At 39.8% G+C, this 19,428-nt stretch overlaps 1 protein-coding gene across 8 annotated transcripts in view; it reads left to right on the plus strand.

The window, feature by feature from the left end:
* The window catches only part of TLR1 (toll like receptor 1), a 45,596-nt gene extending 27,049 nt beyond the window's left edge, over positions 1–18,547 (plus strand). For 2 of the 8 annotated variants that reach the window (XM_068543107.1, XM_068543104.1), the window contains exons 2-5: positions 8,433–8,527; positions 9,340–9,403; positions 14,390–14,496; positions 15,925–18,547. In XM_068543107.1, the coding sequence (XP_068399208.1) occupies positions 15,992–18,379 (2,388 nt within the window). In that variant the 5' untranslated portion in view covers positions 8,433–8,527; positions 9,340–9,403; positions 14,390–14,496; positions 15,925–15,991 and the 3' untranslated portion in view covers positions 18,380–18,547. Of the gene's footprint in view, positions 1–8,034; positions 8,131–8,432; positions 8,528–9,339; positions 9,404–14,389; positions 14,497–15,924 lie in introns of those variants that run through there. The other 6 variants (XM_068543108.1, XM_068543105.1, XM_068543106.1 and 3 more) reach the window with 5 other exon arrangements.
* Positions 18,548–19,428: the final 881 nt, after the last annotated feature.

Raw genomic sequence — 19,428 nt, forward strand, 5'->3', positions numbered from 1 at the left:
AAGCAGAATTTTGAATTAGGTGTGAGACTGATGTTAAACTGGACTGGCCTGGACATTTCAATGCCTGAAATAGAGGTGCAATTACTAAAATGAGACTTGTCACTAAAATCTATGGGATTCAGGATTCAGGATAGATCCTGAATAGATCCTTATAGAGGGAGAGATTCAACAAAACTTGCTTGTAAAGTTATGGTTAGAGAGAAAAATAAAGCCCTTTCCTTCTGGACTTAGCTCATTCAATAAACCGGTTTCATAATTAATAGTTATAAAGAAATTAGCCTTAATGAAATTGTATTAGAGTCATCTTCTGTCTGCATTAGCCCTTCCTTCTCTTCAGGAAAGTACTTACTTTCTTCCACAGGCCCTCTCCCAAATGGTAAATTTTCTCTAGCCTCTGTTGGACTTGTTTCCTAAACTAAAAAATCCCCAAACCAACAAACAAAACCAAAACAGCAAACAACAACTGGGACTTCCCTGGTGGCGCAGTGGTTAAGAATCCGCCTGCAAATGCAGGGAACACAGGTTTGATTGCTGGTCTGGGAAGATCTCACATTCTGCGGAGCAACTAAGCCCGTGCACCACAACTACTGAGCCTGTGCTCTAGAGCCCGCGAGCCACAACTACTGAGCCTGCATGCCACAGCTACTGAAGCCTGCACATCTAGAGCCCGTGCTCCGCAACAAGAGAAGCCACCGCAATGAGAAGCCCGCGCACCACAAGGAAGAGTGGACCCCGCTCGCCACAACTAGAGAAGGCCCATGCGCAGCAACAAAGACCCAACACAGCCAAAAATAAAATAAATAAAAAATAAATAAATTCATAAAAAAAGCAAACAACAACAAACTATGTCACACATTCTAAATGATCAAATATTTTTAAATGGTTCCAATATGTTTCCCACAAAATACAGTTGACAGTGAAAATATAGAATTTTGGCACTTTCAAATAGAATTAAACAAAAGCTGTATTTTTGTCACATATGAAACCATACACATTTCAGACATATGAAAGCTCTATCATAAGAGATCAGTTTGTTTTTTTAGGTAAAGATGTTCTATCTCCAGGAATCCTCTGTTTCCTCTTTTGAATTCTTCCAGTTGCAAGTAGCAGATACCAACTTGGGAAAGGGCGTATTTATTTCAAGGATACAGAAGTGTCTCATGGACCCACACAGCTTCTGTCATATTCTTCCCTCTCTTTTTTTCTCCTGCCACCCCCAGCTGAGTCTGCAGGCCATCAGGGACAGAGTGTGCATGTTCCACTCTGTAACCTGGAGCATAGCATCCGCTGTCCCGACTAAGCCACCCATATCTCTCACCTGTACGACTGCAGTAAACTCACCGGCCTCCCTGCTTTTACTCTTGCCTCATACATTCTCCAAACAGCAATCAGAGTAATTATTTTTAAAGTATAAATTATTTTAAGCCACTCGCCTGCTTTAAACATTCTAATGACCTCCCCTTGCAGCTAGAACAAAAGTCAAGCTCCTTGTCATGACCTGCTGTCATGCTGGTGGGTGAGGACGGGGATTGAGGAGTGGGGAGCAGGGTTACCTGCCTCGTGACCATTATCGAGAAGAGTGGTGCAGGGGTCTGCTAAGGCTGCCCTGACAAAATACCACAGGCTGGGTGGCTTAAACCACAGAAATGTATTTCTCACAGTTCTGAAGTTCTGAAGTCCAAAAAAGGGAGAGATTGGCAGAGAAGATGGGATGGAGGGGTGTGAGAGCATGGCTAAGAGACAGTGACTGGATGACTGGGCTATAAATGGAGGAGAGAGTGAGTCTTAATGAGAACACAGAACACAACAGTGGGAAAGGAGGAGGCCACTTTCTGTCTAGATTTCTGGAGATTGGTTTGATCAGAAGAGAATGAGAATAAATTACAGGCAGATAAAGAGACTTAAAGGGATTTCTAAAGCCACAGGGACTTTCTGTTTTTTGTTTGTTTGTTTGTTTGTTTGGCCACATGGCATGTGGGATCTTAGTTCCCAGACCAGGGATCGAACCCACGCCTCCTGCAGTGGAAGCACGGGGTAAGGAATCTCAACAGAGTCAAGTCTAAATACGAAGTAATTTTTGTGAGCAGATTTCAGACATCTTCAGCCCTTTTGAGGTATTAACAGTGCACTCTAGCTTAACATTTGCAATCTCCAATTCCATCTAAAGGTCTTCTTTCCCCATATCATAGGGTGTAGCCTTACATCATAAACACTGGTATCTCAATGCTGCTGACTCTCTCACTGCCGCCCCTTTATGTATATGTACCTGGGAAATGTGAGGATGGGGTGATGGTAGGGATTGCACTATCTGGTTCAACTGCTTTAGGGAGTGCTTGGCCCAAATTGTTGGGAGCTCTCCTTAGAATATGGGGTAAGTAACACTTCCTAGTCCTTGGTTTTGGACCCAAGTCATAGGAAAAGTTCCAGTCAACACCCTATACCATAATCAGTAGAACCAACAGACGAGAAGGGAAACAAAAATTGTCAGTAGGCTATTGAATTATATGGCAGATGAACAACCTAAAAATCTATTCTAAATTTGGATTAAATAATCATTTAAAAAAGACATATCAAAAAAAATAAAAATAAAAAAGACATATTCATAGCAATAGGCAGAGAAAAATGGTCTGGATTTATGTCAGTTGGTTCAGAGAGTTCACTTCATGGAATGTATCCTAAGGAAATAATTGCTTATACACATCCTAAGAAAATGGATGAACATGCTGCTTATTGCAGAGTTGTTTATGATAATAATGTGAAGTTTGGAGACAACTTAAAAAGACTGCTTGAATACATTGTTAATTAAAATATTTTTAAAATACATTGTAAATAAAATGGAATATTATTCAGCCAATAATAACAAAGCTGTAGGTGGATATTTACTGATATAAACAGACATTTATGATGTATTATGGATTAAGAAAAGCAGATTACAAAACAGAATACTTGGTCCAGTGCCATCTGAGGGGGCGGGTGTGTGTGTGTGTGTGTGTGTATGTAAACTGTACAAACTTACTGAATAGCAATTTGGCAACAGGCATCAAGAGCCTAAAGCATGTTTATATATATATTAAAAAGTCTTCATGGTTGCTCCAAAAATGATGTTGGTGTATCTCTATATGGTAAGTTATTATTGATTTGAAATTTTGTTTTTATTTATTCATATTTCCTGTTTTCTTCAGTAAACATTTATTACTTGGATAATAAAAAAATCAAATTAACTAAAAAATTATGTTTGAGGAGAACATATACACATATATTTATCTGACCTTGTTATGAAGAAGAACTCTCTAAACCTAAAAGCAACATATAGCAGTAGTCTGCTGGAGCTGGTTTGTACACACTTGTGAGAACCAGTGGTTAAATATTCAGAAATTTTGCAGGCAGGTCAGTTGGTAGCTAGAAATCAGCTATACTGGAAATACTTACACCATAGATATTGGCAAGTGCTAAAAAATCAGGCTTTTTATTTTTGTTTTGTAACCTGGTTCACCAGCACACAACTAACTGACAGTAGTAGCAAAGAGAAAGTCAACTTACCTGTTTATATAAAAAGTTACGTATTTATTGGGTCAAAAGATCATGAGATAAAAAGATAAACAATGAGGGAAGATGTTTGCAAAAAGTTTGATGGAGGGTTAGTGTCAGTAACATAAAAGAGAATATATAATTAAATAGTAAAATCATAACCCTGATATAGGCAATGACGTGAACAAGTAATTCACAAAAGTGATAGAAATTATCAATAAACATGAAAAACCATCCAAGACATTTATTTACTCCTTCCAGGAATTTATCCTAAGCCAACAGTAAAAAACTTGGACCAAGATTGTGTACAGAGTTGCTGGTTAACATTTTGTGAAGCTAAAAGGGGGACCCTCCGCTCAGGTCAGTAGCTGGAGACAGGCTGGCCTTAGCCTAAGATTTACTCAGGTGGCAACTTAAAAAAAAAATTGCTGGAAAATTTTAAGTCGTTAAGGGAGAATTAATTAAATGCTAAATGTCCTAGTGATGTCATTTTTCATTCCCAGCCAGCTTCATGGGGCACAGTTTGAACTCTAGGGTCAGGTGGGAGAGAGGAATTGTGCTTTCTGTCAGGAAAATAGGGAGGGAAGGAAGGAATGGAACACAGTTGTGAGTACAGCTGACCCTTGAACAAGATGAGTTTGAACTGCACTGGTCCACTTACACACAGATATTTTTTCAATAAATATGTACTACAGTACTACACTATTTGCGGTTGGTTGAATCCAAGGATGCGGAACCGCAGCTACAAAGGGCCAACTGTAAAGTTATAATCATATTAGGCACCCTTAACACCTGCTTTGTTCGAGGGTCAACTGTACTAACTCCGCTGGGAGAGGCATCTCCCAAACTAGGACACTGTGGTCAGAGCATTTGTTTTCTTCCTTGTTGATTAAGAAACAATACTCTGCCTCTTCCAGAAAAATAACACTCACAAACTAGAAACAGATGGGAACTTCCACAACCTGATAAAAAGCATAGATGGAAAACTCACAGCTAACATCATACTTAATGGTTCTCAAAGCTCTTCCCTAACATTTGGAGCCAGATGAGGGTGTCTGCTCACACCACTTCCGTTCCACATTGTACTGGGAGTGCCAGCCAGGGCAGTTAGGCAAGAACATGTTATAAAAGGTATCCATCTTGGAAAGGAAGAAGATGACATTTTGCAGATGACATGATTTTAATTGCAGAAAATACTTAGGAATCCACTAAAAAACCATTAGAACTAATAAACAAGTTCAGCAAATTTGCAAAGAAGATATACAAATGGCTAATCTACACATGAGAAGATGCTCAACATCATTAGGTATCAAGGAAATGCAAGTTAAAACCATAATGAGGTACTGCTTCATTCCCAGTAAGAAGGCTATAAGAAAAGTCAGATGATAACAAGTGTTAGCAAGGATGTGGAGAAACTGGAGCCCTTATACACTGTTGGTGGAAAGGTAAAATGGTGCAGCTAGCCTGGAACTCCTCAAAAGACTAAACACAGTTACCATACGACGCAGCAAGTCCATGCCTAAGTATGTAAGTATATACCCAAGAGAGAGTATGTCTACCAAAAACTTGTACATGAATGTTTATATATTCATAAGAGCCATAAGTGTAAACAACCCAAATATCCATCAGCTGATGAATGGATAAATAAAATGTGGTATATCCATACAATGGAAAGTTATTTAGCAACAAAAAAATGAAATCCTGATACATGGTTCAACATGGATGGATCTTGAAAACACTAGTCTAAGTGAAAAAAAAAAAAAAAAAAACCACACAAAGAACCACTTATAATATGATTCCATTTATATGAAGTATCCAGAATAGGCAAATCTATAGAGATTAGTACAATCTATAGTGGTTGTCTAGGTCTGAGGCAAATGGAGCATTGGAGGGTGACAGCTAAGGGGTGTGGTTCTTTTCAGGGTGATGAAAATGTTCTAAATTGCTTGTGGTAATGGTCGCACAGTTGTGTGAATTTATCTGAAGTCACTGAATTGTACACTTTAAATGGGTGAAATTTTTTATGGTATATGAATTATATCTCAATAAAACTTTTGTTAAAAAAAAACAAACAAGTACAGGTCACATCTAATTGGCAGAATATTTACATTGCCCTGGATCCAAAAAGAAACACCTGGGTATGGAATCAAGAGTGGGCAGAAACTGCTATTGAGAGAAGTAAAGAGGTGCCTAGAGTCTAAGATATGGAACCTCTGTTTTGAGTTAGCTCTTTGAGCTGCTATTGACTGGACTTAGGCTTGTACTTATTTGCATGGCTGTGATAACTCCATCTAGACTCGGGCCATCCAATATGGTAGAGCTACTAGCCACGTGTGCCCATTGAACACCTGAAATGTGGGGAGCCCAGATGAGATGGGCTGTGAATGTAGAACACACACTGGATTTTGAAGACTTAGAATGAAGAATATTATATATGATATCTTATAAATAATGTTTTATATTGATGGCATGTTAAAATGATATTTTGGATATATTGGGTTAAATAAAATATTTTAAAAAGTTAAAAGAATGCATGTTCTTTGAGAATTAAAGTTTTTCCTTAGGAGAGGTGGATATATCAATGCCTGGGTGTACATGATTACGAGTATGTTTGTCCCCTGGTTACCTATTACACGGGTCCCCAACTCCCGGGCTGTGGACTGCTACCGGTCCGCAGCCTCTTAGGGACTGGGCCGCATAGCAGGAGGTGCGTGGCGGGCAAGCGAGTGAAGCTTCGTCTGCCGCCCCCCACCACTCCCCATCGCTCCCCACTGCTCCCCACCGCTGGCATTACCGCCTGAACCATCCCCCACCCACCCACTTCTGTGGAAAAATTGTCTGCCACGAAACCAGTCCCTGGTGCCAAAACGGTTGGAGACTGCTGACCTGTTGGATAATAGGGAGAAAAAAAAAGAGGCGGGTGGGCAACTCAGAGTGGGGATGAGCTTGAAGGGAAACACAGGACTTTTTGAGTGCTAAAGTGCTTTCTTTCTGCCCTGCTGACTTCCCTGTCCTGGGCATTAGTTTCTAGATTTGGTTCACAAAGTCAAATGCCTTTTGGGAGCCAGGAACTGAATTGTTAATCAAAGAGCACCCTTATCTCCAGTTATGGACCTGGGGGAAGTAATTATAAGTGAGAGTGGAGGGGGGAGGACGTTCTTTCTTTCAGTCACAGAAATATATTTATAGACATGCCTCCCCCTTAAACAAATTGTGAGGGGATAGGAGGAAACAGAGACAGACAGAATAGTACAAGTCAAAAAGCATCTCAGGGTTCTTAGGGAAGTTGACTTTGCTTGCTGTGGGAGAAAAGCTGATTCCAGCAAGAACTGCATCCAGCTTGTACAGGACATCATGCAGCACCAGGCTGAGCACAAGTTCAGAGGAAGACAGCTAGCTAGCATTTCTTAGCTTTATTTGCCCATTTGTTATTTTGTTACTGTTGTTCTTTTAAAAGACCAGAGTGGAATTATCAGGTTGGATTCCTTGAGCATGCCGACAACAGCAACGAACCCACAGGAAATGTCTTAGACCTTATCGGAGAAAAGAGATTGTTAGCTAGTGTGTTTTTCACATGGAGATTTCAAAAATCACTTTTTGAAGAAAGTTTGAAATATCCATGGAAAAAAATGTGAGCACCAGATTTCCTCTGAAAACCAGTTTGTCAGAAAAGATATGATTAGCATCCATTTGGTAAAAGCCCATGAGTGATCTTCTCTATGAATGAGTTTTAGCAAAACTTTCATCTTGACCCCTCCCTCTTCCCACTTTCAGCCACCTTTAATAGTGGCCTGATCAAAAGCCAATTAGATGGACTTCCCTGGTGGCGCAGTGGTTAAGAATCTGTCTGCCAATGCAGGGGACACAGGTTCGAGCCCTGGTCCGGGAAGATCCCACATGCCACGGAGCAACTAAGCCCGTGCGCCACAACTACTGAGCCTGTGCTCTAGAGCCCGTAAGCCACAACTACGGAGCCCACGTGCCACAACTACTGAAGCCCGCGCGCCTAGAGCCCGTGCTCCTCAATGAAAGAAGCCACCGCAATGAGAAGATCGCGCACCGCAACGAAGAGTAGCCCCCGCTCACCACAACCAGAGAAAACCTGCGTGCGGCCACAAAGACCCAGCACAGCCAAAAATAAATAAACAAACAAATAAATAAATAAATAAGTTTATATATATATAAAAAAGGCAATAAGATAAGCAAAACACCTGGAATACTTCAGACCAGGACCCCTACCTCCACCAGCACAGCATTTCGAATTCAGCCAATAAATCATCTGTGGATTATTAGCACCACCTCCTTCACTTCCTTAGTGTAGACAATAGTGAACTAACTGTAGTGAAGGAGAGCCACGGAGAGGCAATTCTATCTTAATGCAGTTCTAGCAATTAACCCGCAGACCATTCTCTACATTGAATAGGAGAAAATAGGTTTACACTGACTGTGTAATGTAATTTCAGTGGGCTTCAGTAGGTGGCGTGAAAGAGCTTCCCCACCCCAACCCCAAACATTAAACGTGGTTACCAGTGAAATAAGTGTTTGAGGAAGTACTTGATTTTCCTACAGACTACCAACAGGACAGAGGAACAGGGCGTCTTGGTAAGCGACATCTTTTTAAATTCTATAAAATAAAATTATGGTATAATGAGTCGTTAGACACAGAAATCTCGAACATCTCTATGATTAAGTCCTGGGTGTTTTTGTAAGTGGTTTATTTCTGATATGTACTTATTTATCAGCTCCTTGTCCTAAGTCAGAGAAAGGGTGTGTGTGTGTGTGTGTGTGTGTGTGATTTTTTCCTGAATGAACCTCATCTCAGGCATGATTTGCTTTTAGGAGATATGTTTCAGTTGGGAGATGAATATTTGGGTCACAAACGTCTCCTCATGGGTTTCTTCTAGAGCTGCGAGGTGTTGATTTCAGGTGACCCTGCTCTTCATCCTGTCCTCTCCGTTTATCTCTTCGCAGTGATGTTGCTGAGGACAATGAGTTATAGGTAAATTACTCCCGGAGGCCGTGCTGCTGAATGACTCCTCTGTTTTTTATGGGCAGGTTCATTTGAGTTTTTTCTCTGGGCTGTTTCCACAAGCTATTTATTTATTTATTTTTTTCTGTTTTCTCAGACCACTGAAACTATCCTGGGCTGCTACTAGTCAGGGGGAATTGCAGGTTTTGAAAATGTTTCCCAGGCTACCCCCAATTGGATCCAAAGAGTTGTGACTGCATCTTCACAACAGAAAGCGAAAGTTCACAAAACCACATAGGAAACAAAGCAGAAAATCTCTTGACCTGGTTCTGATCCTTTCAGCCTGTGGTTAATAGCTAGTTGCCCTGGCGCAAAGAAAACTCTCAATAAATATTTGTGGGACTGAATTTAATGGGCCAGACTGTATGAGTATTAGCTATTAAGACAAGTCAAAGTCCTGACAGGGTGCCCCCAAAGTCTTCAAACAAAGGCGATTCACATGTATTGATGCATTGGATCATAAAAGGTGAGGCTAAACCTATCATAATCATGAAAATACACATAAACACACCTGGAGATACTTTTATACTTCCTGATTAAAGCACCCTATTACTAATCAACTTTGCAAATAATAATTTTATTTGACAATAAAATAGTTTTGAGTTTCTACTACAGATGAGATTCAGTGCTGGTCATTAGGACTTTGACAAAAAATATTGATTTTTCACTGATCTAGCAAGTTTAATATATACAATTTGTAGCTCCCGTAAGTGCCTAAAAGTCAGTTCCTCTTGTATGCAACACTTTGACTTCTCAGTTATAGAATTTTCTTTTTTTTTTAGGCAAGAAGTGGATTTATTTAGAGAGAAACACACTCCACAGACAGAGAATGGGCCATCTCAGAAGGTGAGAAAGACACCAGGGTATGGGGTTGTCAGTTTTTATAGGGGTGGGTAATTTCATAGGCTAGTGAGTGGGAGGAGTATTCCAGCTATTTTGGGAAGGGGTGGGGATTTCCAGGAATTGGGCCACCACCCAGTTTTTGATCCTTGTGGTCCGTCTTGGAACTGTCATGGTGCCTGTGGGTGTGTCACTTAGCTTGCTGATGTGTTACAGTGAGCATATACTGAGGCTCAAGGTCTAGTGGAAGTTGACTTGTCCGCCATCTTGGACCCATTTTGTTCTAATCAGTTTATGTCATGTCCTTGGGCTATGTCATTCTTTCAAAGGTTTGTGCCCTGCCCCCTTCCCTCCTGTTTCATACCCCCCTCAGAGATTTTGCTCCCATATTCTTATGGGAAGCAGAAGGGCAATGTTCCGTCTTCTGTAAGTGCTTCAAGGCTGAGTAGGGGCGTTGACCTTGCCTGTCAGAGTTAAAATCTCTGGATGCCTGATCTAGGGGCCCCAGGGGCAGGACAGCTCCTTGTTTTAAGTCAGTATGGGCTGGAATCCTCACATAGCCATCATCTTGGTGTGGAACCGTTGTAACTGCTTCCGTAGCCTTTCTGTGAATCTCCTTGATGACGAAGCACTTTTTGTAATAGCACCAGAGTACAAAAATATATATAAATGACAAAAGACTTAAAAGGCATTGTTAAACATCTGAATACAGTGTAATCGATAAAGAAACTTGATTACAATAACCAGAATTACGAATGATTACATTTAACTTAACATACCAAATAATCCTAGTTAAATATTTCTCTTTAAGATACCTCAGGGGCCCTCTAAAGTTAGCCGGAAATCAAAAGAAACTTAATGAAAATTTGACATTTGGGAAGTTTGTCAAAAAGTTTTAAAACACGTGGTAAAATAAGATCATAGGTCACTGTGAGACAATACATATTCCTTAACTAAAGTTACAAAAGATCTCAAAAACAAATACAGATCACTTAAAGGCAAAGACACTCATACTATCTGTTATTAAAATCAGCATTTCAAGAGAACTCTGGAGGGAGAAACCAAATCCAGGCTTGTCCCAGCCCACTCCCAACAAAATCCATTTACCCAACTAAATGTAATCCAGTCCTAGAAAATCCTGATCATGTATAACTCTTTTCAGTATTTTTCATTCTTCACACCATTTTCACTAAAAACACTTTTCTTAAAAGTTTTTTTCACGTTGAGTTACTTGTCTTGTTGACAAATTTGTAACAGATAGAATAAGATCTTATTTGACCTCTAATAAACCTAGGTACAGGACTTCCCTGGTGCAGTGGTTAAGAATCCGCCTGCCAATGCAGGGGACATGGGTTCGAGCCCTGGTCCGGGAAAACTCCACATGCCACGGAGCAACTAAGCCCGTGCACCACAACTACTGAGCCTGCGCTCTAGAGCCCGCGAGCCACAACTACTGAGCCCGCATGCCACAACTACTGAAGCCCGTGCACCTAGAGCCCGTGCTCCGGAACAAGAGAAGCCACCGCAATGAGAAGCCCACACACCGCAAGGAAGAGTAGCCTCCGCTCACCGCAACTAGAGAAAGCCGGTGTGCAGCAACGAAGACCCAATGCAGCCATAAATAAATAAATAAATAAATAAATAAATAAATAAATACATGGGAAAAAAAGCTTAAAAAAAAAACAGTTACAACAGAAGTATTATACTTAACATTGATGACTCTTACATGTCTATATTAATCAAACCAACAAGCTTAAGCCACCTTCAATACCAGATATCAGTTTAGTAGTGAACATTATCCAGATAACATGAACCTGAAATTCATTCTGACCAGATTATTTTCTATTTCTGAGTATTTATATAAGCACTTAATTTTTTTTAAGCCTATTAAGTAGAGCTCTTTTACAAATTCATTTTTCGCAATATCATACACCTACAACACACATATAGATACATATATATACATATCTATACATATATATGTATAGATATGTATACATATCTATATATATATAGATACATATATATACATCTATATACATATAGAACACACAAACACAGAGGCCTTATATCATACATCTATATATCATACACCTACAACACACATATAGATACATATATATACATCTATATACATATAGAACACACAAACAAACACAGAGGCCTTATAGTACCCATTTCAAAATTTCAGCCCTCAGTCAGGTATAACATAAAAGCCATCAGTTACAAGGGGCTGGATTCAAACTGGGCTTGTAGCAGATGGAACAAACCCTTTTTACTAGTGTTTACAGAAAAGGCACTTAAGATTTCTATTTATCCTTGACAAGTCAAGTTCTAAATTACTTTACCCTCTTTTTAAAAATTTCCATTTAAAAAGATGTCAGAGATTAGGGTTCCTGAGAAGACCAGATAGGACATTTGCATCTCAAAGGTACAGGCAAGTTCCTCCTAGGATGACTTTGTTTCCCCTTTGTTTAATACTTTCAAGCCTCTTAAGATAAATAGGGAAGGCTTTGGGAGTGGCAAAAGGATTGGTGGGTTTTGGATTATTTTTGGAACCACACATCTGGTCCTGTAAAGACTACATTTGTAAAACAAGGACAGTTTTGTTTTCCTTTTCAAAGAATTGGGTGGTTACCTCAATGATATTGAAGGACTGACATACCCATTCGCCTATGTTGGAAAGTTTTACTTTTCCTCATTTAGCTTAAGGGAGAAGGCCTCTTCCAAAATTCCTATCAGGGTCTGAATATCAGCTATGGTCAGTTTAGTCAGACCAGTGGCCTCCTATTTTGTTAATCTACTTACAAACATTTTTGAAGATCTTCCTTAGGTTTAAGAAATTTGTACCTTATATTTAGACACTGTATAACCCTTTTTACTTAATAATCACTGGCTGGATATCTTTGGCCAAGCCCGGAACCTCGATATTGCACATTCCAGGGTCTACTAAGGCTTCTATTTTAGCTTCAGATTTTATCTGTTCCTTTTTGCTTTTTGTTAGAACCATTTGGTGATGAGGGTGGGTCCCTTGCCCCTCGAGAAAGAGTGGCCCCTAACTTAGTTAAAAATCTCTTCCCATTAAAGGGATGGGACAGTCAGGCATAAACGGAAAGGAATGTAAAAAGAGCTGGCCATTGATCTCCTCAGTTGTAATACGATGGTTTCATAAACTGAGTGCTTCAAATAATGACTATAAATGAAAGGGCAGAATGGAGGTTGAGCAAATAGAAGATATTTGAGTCAACTAATTAAGCTAGATAGAAAACTGAAGCCATGCTTTCATTAAATGCCTGAAGACAGGCAGTTTTGATACTGACCAGGGTTCTTGGCCTTCCCCAATAAATAGAAATTGACCAGACGCCAGACAGGAAATTCAGGCAAGGCTTTATTGGGGCCCCTGCCGCAGCAGACGGGAGCAAGAACAAGTAACAGTTTCCCTTGCTTGCTGGCCCGAGGTGGGGTGGGGTGAGCTGGTTCCTTATATGGGGGTGAGGTTAGGGGTGTGTCCAGGGGGTCGCTGGAGGGGTGGCTTGGTGGTTTGCCCGCCCCTTTGTGGTGCTGTGTGCAGGGGGCATGCGCAGTACCCTGCTTTTGCTCCCGACACCCTGTTTTTGCTCCAGGCTCTTTAGAAGCGGCAGCTGGGCTTTTTTGGTCTTTTTGTGTCTTTTGTCCAGAATTTGCCCCAACTGGACATGCATGCAGTTATTTTTAGTCCCTTAGAGTTGTTTTGTTTTTTTTTTTGTTGCTTGAGGAGTCATTTGTCCAGATGCAAGCACTGCAGCACTGCCACAAAGGGTCCCAGGTCCCAGCCTGTCTTAGTTTCATAAATTTAAATTTGTTGTGATGGTTGCAGTTGTTAAGGAAACAAGGACAGCTTTCATCTTGCTTGTGATGGGTTCACTGTGTGCTAAGCGCTCACGTCTGTGTGTGGGATCCTGTCTCTAACCCTTGTCTCTCCAGTCACACGCTGTGCACCATACCTGACGGTGCTGACCACTGCTTCCTTGAACTCTGGAGTTTGGCCAGAAAGTTAAAAGATCCCCAGATTTGGATTCAGGTTTAGGAATAAGTGGGGAAACCCACTCGAGCCATAAGCCCAAACCACTTTTACTTCAATATAGCTTATACAGGATGGTTCTGTTCTGAGATATTAGGCACTGGCCCAGGCAGTAATTGAGTATTATTTTTATTCTCATTGAAATATTTCTCCTTGTATGAGTAGCTCTTTCAGGAAGCTAGAGAGGAAGACTTGGGACATTTATTTTTAATAAATAAAATTTAAAAAAAAATACCACCCTTACTTTTATTTTTTAATTAATTTTATTTTATTTATTTTTGGCTGCGTTGGGTCTTCGTTGCTGTGCGTGGGCTTTCTCCAGTTGCGGCGAGTGGGGGCTACTCTTCGTTGCGGTGCGCGGGCTTCTCATTGCGGTGGCTTCTCTTGTTGCGGAGCACGGGCTCTAGGCACGCGGGCTTCAGTAGTTGTGGCACGAGGGCTCAGTAGTTGTGGTGCACGGGCTTAGTTGCTCCTTGGCATGTGGGATCTTCCCAGACAATGTCCCCTACATTGGCAGGAGGATTCTTTTATTTATGGAATTTTTGAATTTTATTTTATTTTTTATACAGCAGGTTCTTATTAGTTGTCTATTTTATACGTATTAGTGTATATATGTCAATCCCAATCTCCCAATTCATCCCACCAGCACCACCCCTCCCCCCGCCACTTTTGGTTGGAATGGTGAATGGGATTGTTTCCTTAATTTCTCTTTTTGATCTTTCGTTGTTAGTATATAGGAATGCAAGAGATTTCTGTGCATTAATTTTGTGTCCTGCAACTTTTACCAAATTCATTGATTAGCTCTAGTAGTTTTCTGGTGGCATCTTTAGGATTCTCTATGTATAGGATCATGTCATCTGCAAACAGTGACAGTTTTACTTCTTCTTTTCCAGTTTGTATTCCTTTTATTTATTTTTCTTCTCTGATTGCAGTGGCTAGGACTTCCAAAACTATGTTGAATAAGAGTGGCGAGAGTGGACATCCTTGTCTTTTGAATAAGACCAAAGTTAGGCACCAAACTATGTGCAGGTAACAAAAGGTAATACAAAAAGAATCCTAATTCAACCACACAGGGACGGAACTCTCAAAAAAGCCATGGGGAGGTACATATCAAATGTAGAAAGTACACCAGCTGTGAAGCCTAGCTTGAGCTCTAAAGGATCTTGGGGAGGTTGGGTTCAGAGGACTCCCCTTGAATGTGTAAAGCCATCTGTATTAGCTTCCTGTGGCTGTTGTAACCAGTTACCATAAACTTGGTGGCTTAAAACAACAGAAGCTTGTTCTCTCATAGATGTGGAGGCCAGAAGTCTAAATTCAGGGCGTCAGCAGAGCTGCACTCTCTCCAGAGCCTCTCCGGCTTCTGGTGGCTCTCTGGCTATTGGCATTCCTTGCCTTGTGGGTGTATCATTCCACTCTCTGCCTTCATATGGCCATCTTCATATCTTCATATGGCCTTCTTCTCCATGTCTTTGTTGTCTCTGTCAAATATTCCTCTGCCTTTCTCTTTTTTATAATTAATTTTTTATGCTTAAAAATTATAATTATTATTTTTAACTGAAATGTAGTTGATGTATTGCATAATGATTTGACATTTGAATACATTATGGAATGATCACCACGATATGTTTAGTAACCATCTGTCCCCATACAGAGTTATTGCAATATTATTGACCATATTCCTCATGCTGTATGTTACATCCCCGTAACTTATTTATTATATAACTGGTGATTTGTACCTCTTAATCCCCTTCACCTATTGCTCCCACCCTCCATCCGCCTCCCCACTGGCACACATTTATTCTCTGTATCTATGAATCTGTTTTCATTTTGTTTGTTTTGTTTTTTAGATTCCACATAAAAGTGAGATCATGTGGTTTTTGTCTTTCTCTGTCTGACTTATTCCACTTAGCATAATACCTTCTAGATCTATCCATGTTGTTGCAAATGGCAAGATTTCATTTTTTTTTTTTAGTGGCTGAGTAATATTCCATTGTATATGTATACCACATCTTTATCTTTTGTCTATTGATGAACACTTAGGTTGCTTCCATATCTTGGTTATTGTAAATAATGCTCCCCCTTTCTCTTGTAAGGATAATTGTCATTGGATTTAGAGACCACCTAGATAATCCAGGATGATCTTCTCAAGATTCTTAACTTAACTATCTCTACAAATACCCTTTTTCTAAATTAGATAACATTCAGTTAGGAGATTAGGACATGGTTAGGAGGCAGACATATCTTTTTTGGGGAGAGAGTCACCATTCAGCCCATTATGTATCCATATTAAAAGTTATTTGATTAGAGATAGTATAATTGTTTATAAATATGTATATTTTCCTGGTTTCAGGTTGTGTGACTCCAAATAATGTAAACTTCATTTAATGAGTCTCTAGTAAAAAATGTTTAATGTCAGCCATGCCTAATTTAATACAGTCAATTAATGTTGATTTTTTTTTTCCCCTAGGATCTGTATCTGTATCAAGATGCTCTGAAGAATAGCAGCTACCCTTAGGATTGTTTACTGTTACAAAATGACTAAAACGAATTCTAGTATCTTCCATCTTGCCATCATCTTCATACTAATACTTGAGATCAGAACCCAGTTATCTAATGAAAGTGAATTTTTAGTTGACAGATCAAAAACAGGTCTTACCCATGTTCCCAAAGACCTATCCCTGAACACAACAATCTTAGATATATCACAAAACTACATTTCTGAACTTCGGACTTCTGACATCATATCACTATCAAAGCTGAAGATTTTGATAATTTCTCATAATAGAATCCAGTATCTTGACGTGAGTGTTTTCAGATTTAACCAAGAACTGGAATACTTGGATTTGTCCCACAACAAGCTGGAGAAGATTTCTTGCCACCCTACTCTGAACCTCAAGCACTTAGACCTCTCATTTAATGCATTTGATGCTCTGCCCATATGCCAAGAGCTTGGCAACATGTCTCAACTAGAATTTCTGGGGTTGAGTGCCACACAGTTACAAAAATCCATCATGCTGCCGATTGCTTATTTGCACATCAGTAAGGTTTTACTGGTCTTAGGAGACACTTATGGGGAAAAAGAAGACCCTGAGAGCCTTCGAGACCTTAACACCCAGAGTCTGCACATTGTTTTCCCCACAAGAAATGAATTCCATTTTATTTTGGATGTGTCAGTCAGCACCGCCGTAAGTCTGGAACTGTCTAATATCAAATGTGTGCTAGATGATAATGGGTGTTCTTTCCAAAATGTTCTGTCAAAACTTCAAAAGAATTCAAGGTTATCAAATCTTACTTTAAACAACATTGAAACAACTTGGAATTCCTTCTTTATGATCCTCCAGTTGGTTTGGCATACAAACATCAAGTATTTCTCAATTTCAAATGTGAAACTACAAGGTCGCGTTGACTTCAGAGATTTTGATTATTCTGGTACTTCACTGAAGGCCTTGTCTATACACCAAGTTGTCAATGATGTGTTCAGCCTTCCACAAGGTTATATCTATAAAATCCTTTCAAATATGAACATCCAGCATCTCACAGTGTCTGCTGCACACATGGTCCACATGGTCTGCCCATCCCAAATTAGCCCACTTCTGTATTTGAATTTTTCCAACAATCTCTTAACAGACATGGTTTTTAAAAACTGTGCAAACTTGGCTAATTTGAAGACACTCAGTTTACAAATGAATCAGTTAAAAGAACTTGCAAATATAGTTCATATGACCAAGGAGATGAAGTCTCTACAACAATTGGATGTTAGCCAGAATTCCCTAAAGTATGATGAAAGTGAAGGAAATTGCCCTTGGACCAGAAGTTTATTAAGTTTAAATATGTCTTCAAATATACTTACTGACTCTGTTTTCAGATGTTTACCTCCCAGGGTCAAGGTTCTTGATCTCCACAATAACAGGATAAGGAGCATCCCTATAGATGTCACCAGTCTAGAAACTTTGCAAGAACTCAATGTTGCTTCCAATTCTTTAGCCCACCTTCCTGGATGTGGTACCTTTAGCAGCCTTTCCATACTGATCATTGACTATAATTCAGTCTCCAATCCATCAGCTGATTTCTTCCAGAGCTGCCAGAAGATTAGGTCCCTAAAAGCAGGGAACAATCCATTCCAATGTACATGTGAGTTAAGAGACTTTATCCAAAGCGTAGGCCAAGTATCAAGTGAAGTGGTAGAGGGTTGGCCTGATTCTTATAAGTGTGATTATCCAGAAAGCTATAAGGGAACCCCACTAAAGGACTTCCATGTATCTCAATTATCCTGCAACACAGCTCTGCTGATTGTCACCATTGGGGTCTCTGGGCTGGTGTTTGCTGTTACAGTGACTGTCCTCTGTATCTACTTGGATCTGCCCTGGTATCTCAGGATGGTGTGTCAGTGGACCCAGACCCGGCGCAGGGCTAGGAATGTACCCTTAGAGGAACTCCAAAGAACTGTCCAGTTCCATGCTTTTATTTCATATAGTGGGCATGATTCTGCCTGGGTGAAGAATGAATTAATACCAAACCTAGAAAAAGAAGATATAAGAATTTGTCTCCATGAGAGAAACTTTGTTCCTGGCAAGAGCATCGTGGAAAATATTATAAACTGCATTGAGAAAAGTTACAAGTCCATCTTTGTTTTGTCTCCCAACTTTGTCCAGAGTGAGTGGTGCCATTATGAACTCTATTTTGCCCATCACAATCTCTTCAATGAAGGATCTAATAACTTAATCCTGATCTTGCTGGATCCCATTCCACAGTATTCCATTCCTAGCAGCTATCACAAGCTCAAAGCTCTCATGGCACAGAGAACTTATTTGGAATGGCCCAAGGAGAAGAGCAAACATGGACTTTTTTGGGCTAATCTAAGAGCATCCATTAATATTAAACTGATGGACAAAGCAAAAGAAATAAGTCACACACAAATCTAAAAATATTCCTCTGCTACATTCGGAAAAAATGTTGCTGCTTTTGGAAGCTCCAACAATGACTTTGTTTTGCATCAATATGGATATAAACATGATTCTGAATTTAGGATGTAGATAAAAATGTGTATGTCCTTTCAGGCCCCAGTTCCCCATGTATATGTGGTAATAAATTTGATGAAATGTTATAATTTCTATTTAAACAGTTAATTTCTACCACATGAGGGATTCACCTATTTCTTTTTTTTTTTTTTTTTGTATTTTTGAATTTTATTTTATTTATTTTTTTATACAGCAGGTTCTTATTAGTTACCTATTTTTTTTTCAACATCTTTATTGGAGCATAATTGCTTTACAATGGTGTGTTAGTTTCTGCTTTATAACAAAGCAAATCAGCTATACATATACATATATCCCCATATCTCCTCCCTCTTACGTCTCCCTCCCACCCTCTCTATCCCACCCCTCTAGGTGGTCACAAAGCACCGAGCCGATCTCCCTGTGCTATGCGGCTGCTTCCCACTAGCTATCTATTTTACATTTGGTAGTATATGTAAGTCCATGCCACTCTCTCACTTCATCCCAGCTTACCCTTCCCCCTCCCCGTGTCCTCAAGTCCATTCTCTACGTCTACGTCTTTATTCCTGTCCTGCCCCTAGGTTCTTCAGAACCTTTTTTTTTCTTTTATAGATTCTGTATATATGTGTTAGCATACGGTATTTGTTTTTCTCTTTCTGACTTACTTCACTCTGTATGACAGTCTCTAGGTCCATCCACCTCACTACAAATAACTCACTTTCATTTCTTTTTATGGCTGAGTAATATTCCATTGTATATATGTGCCACATCTTCTTTATCCATTCATCTGTCGATGGACACTTAGGTTGCTTCCATGTCCTGGCTATTGTGAATAGAGCTGCAATGAACATTGTGGTACATGACTCCTTTTGAATTATGGTTTTCTCAGGGTATATGCCCAGTAGTGGGATTGCTGGGTCATATAGTAATTCTATTTTCAGTTTTTTAAGGAACCTCCATACTGTTCTCCATAGTGG

This window comes from Eschrichtius robustus, chromosome 4, assembly GCF_028021215.1.
Source record: "Eschrichtius robustus isolate mEscRob2 chromosome 4, mEscRob2.pri, whole genome shotgun sequence".
Taxonomy (NCBI): domain Eukaryota; kingdom Metazoa; phylum Chordata; class Mammalia; order Artiodactyla; family Eschrichtiidae; genus Eschrichtius; species Eschrichtius robustus.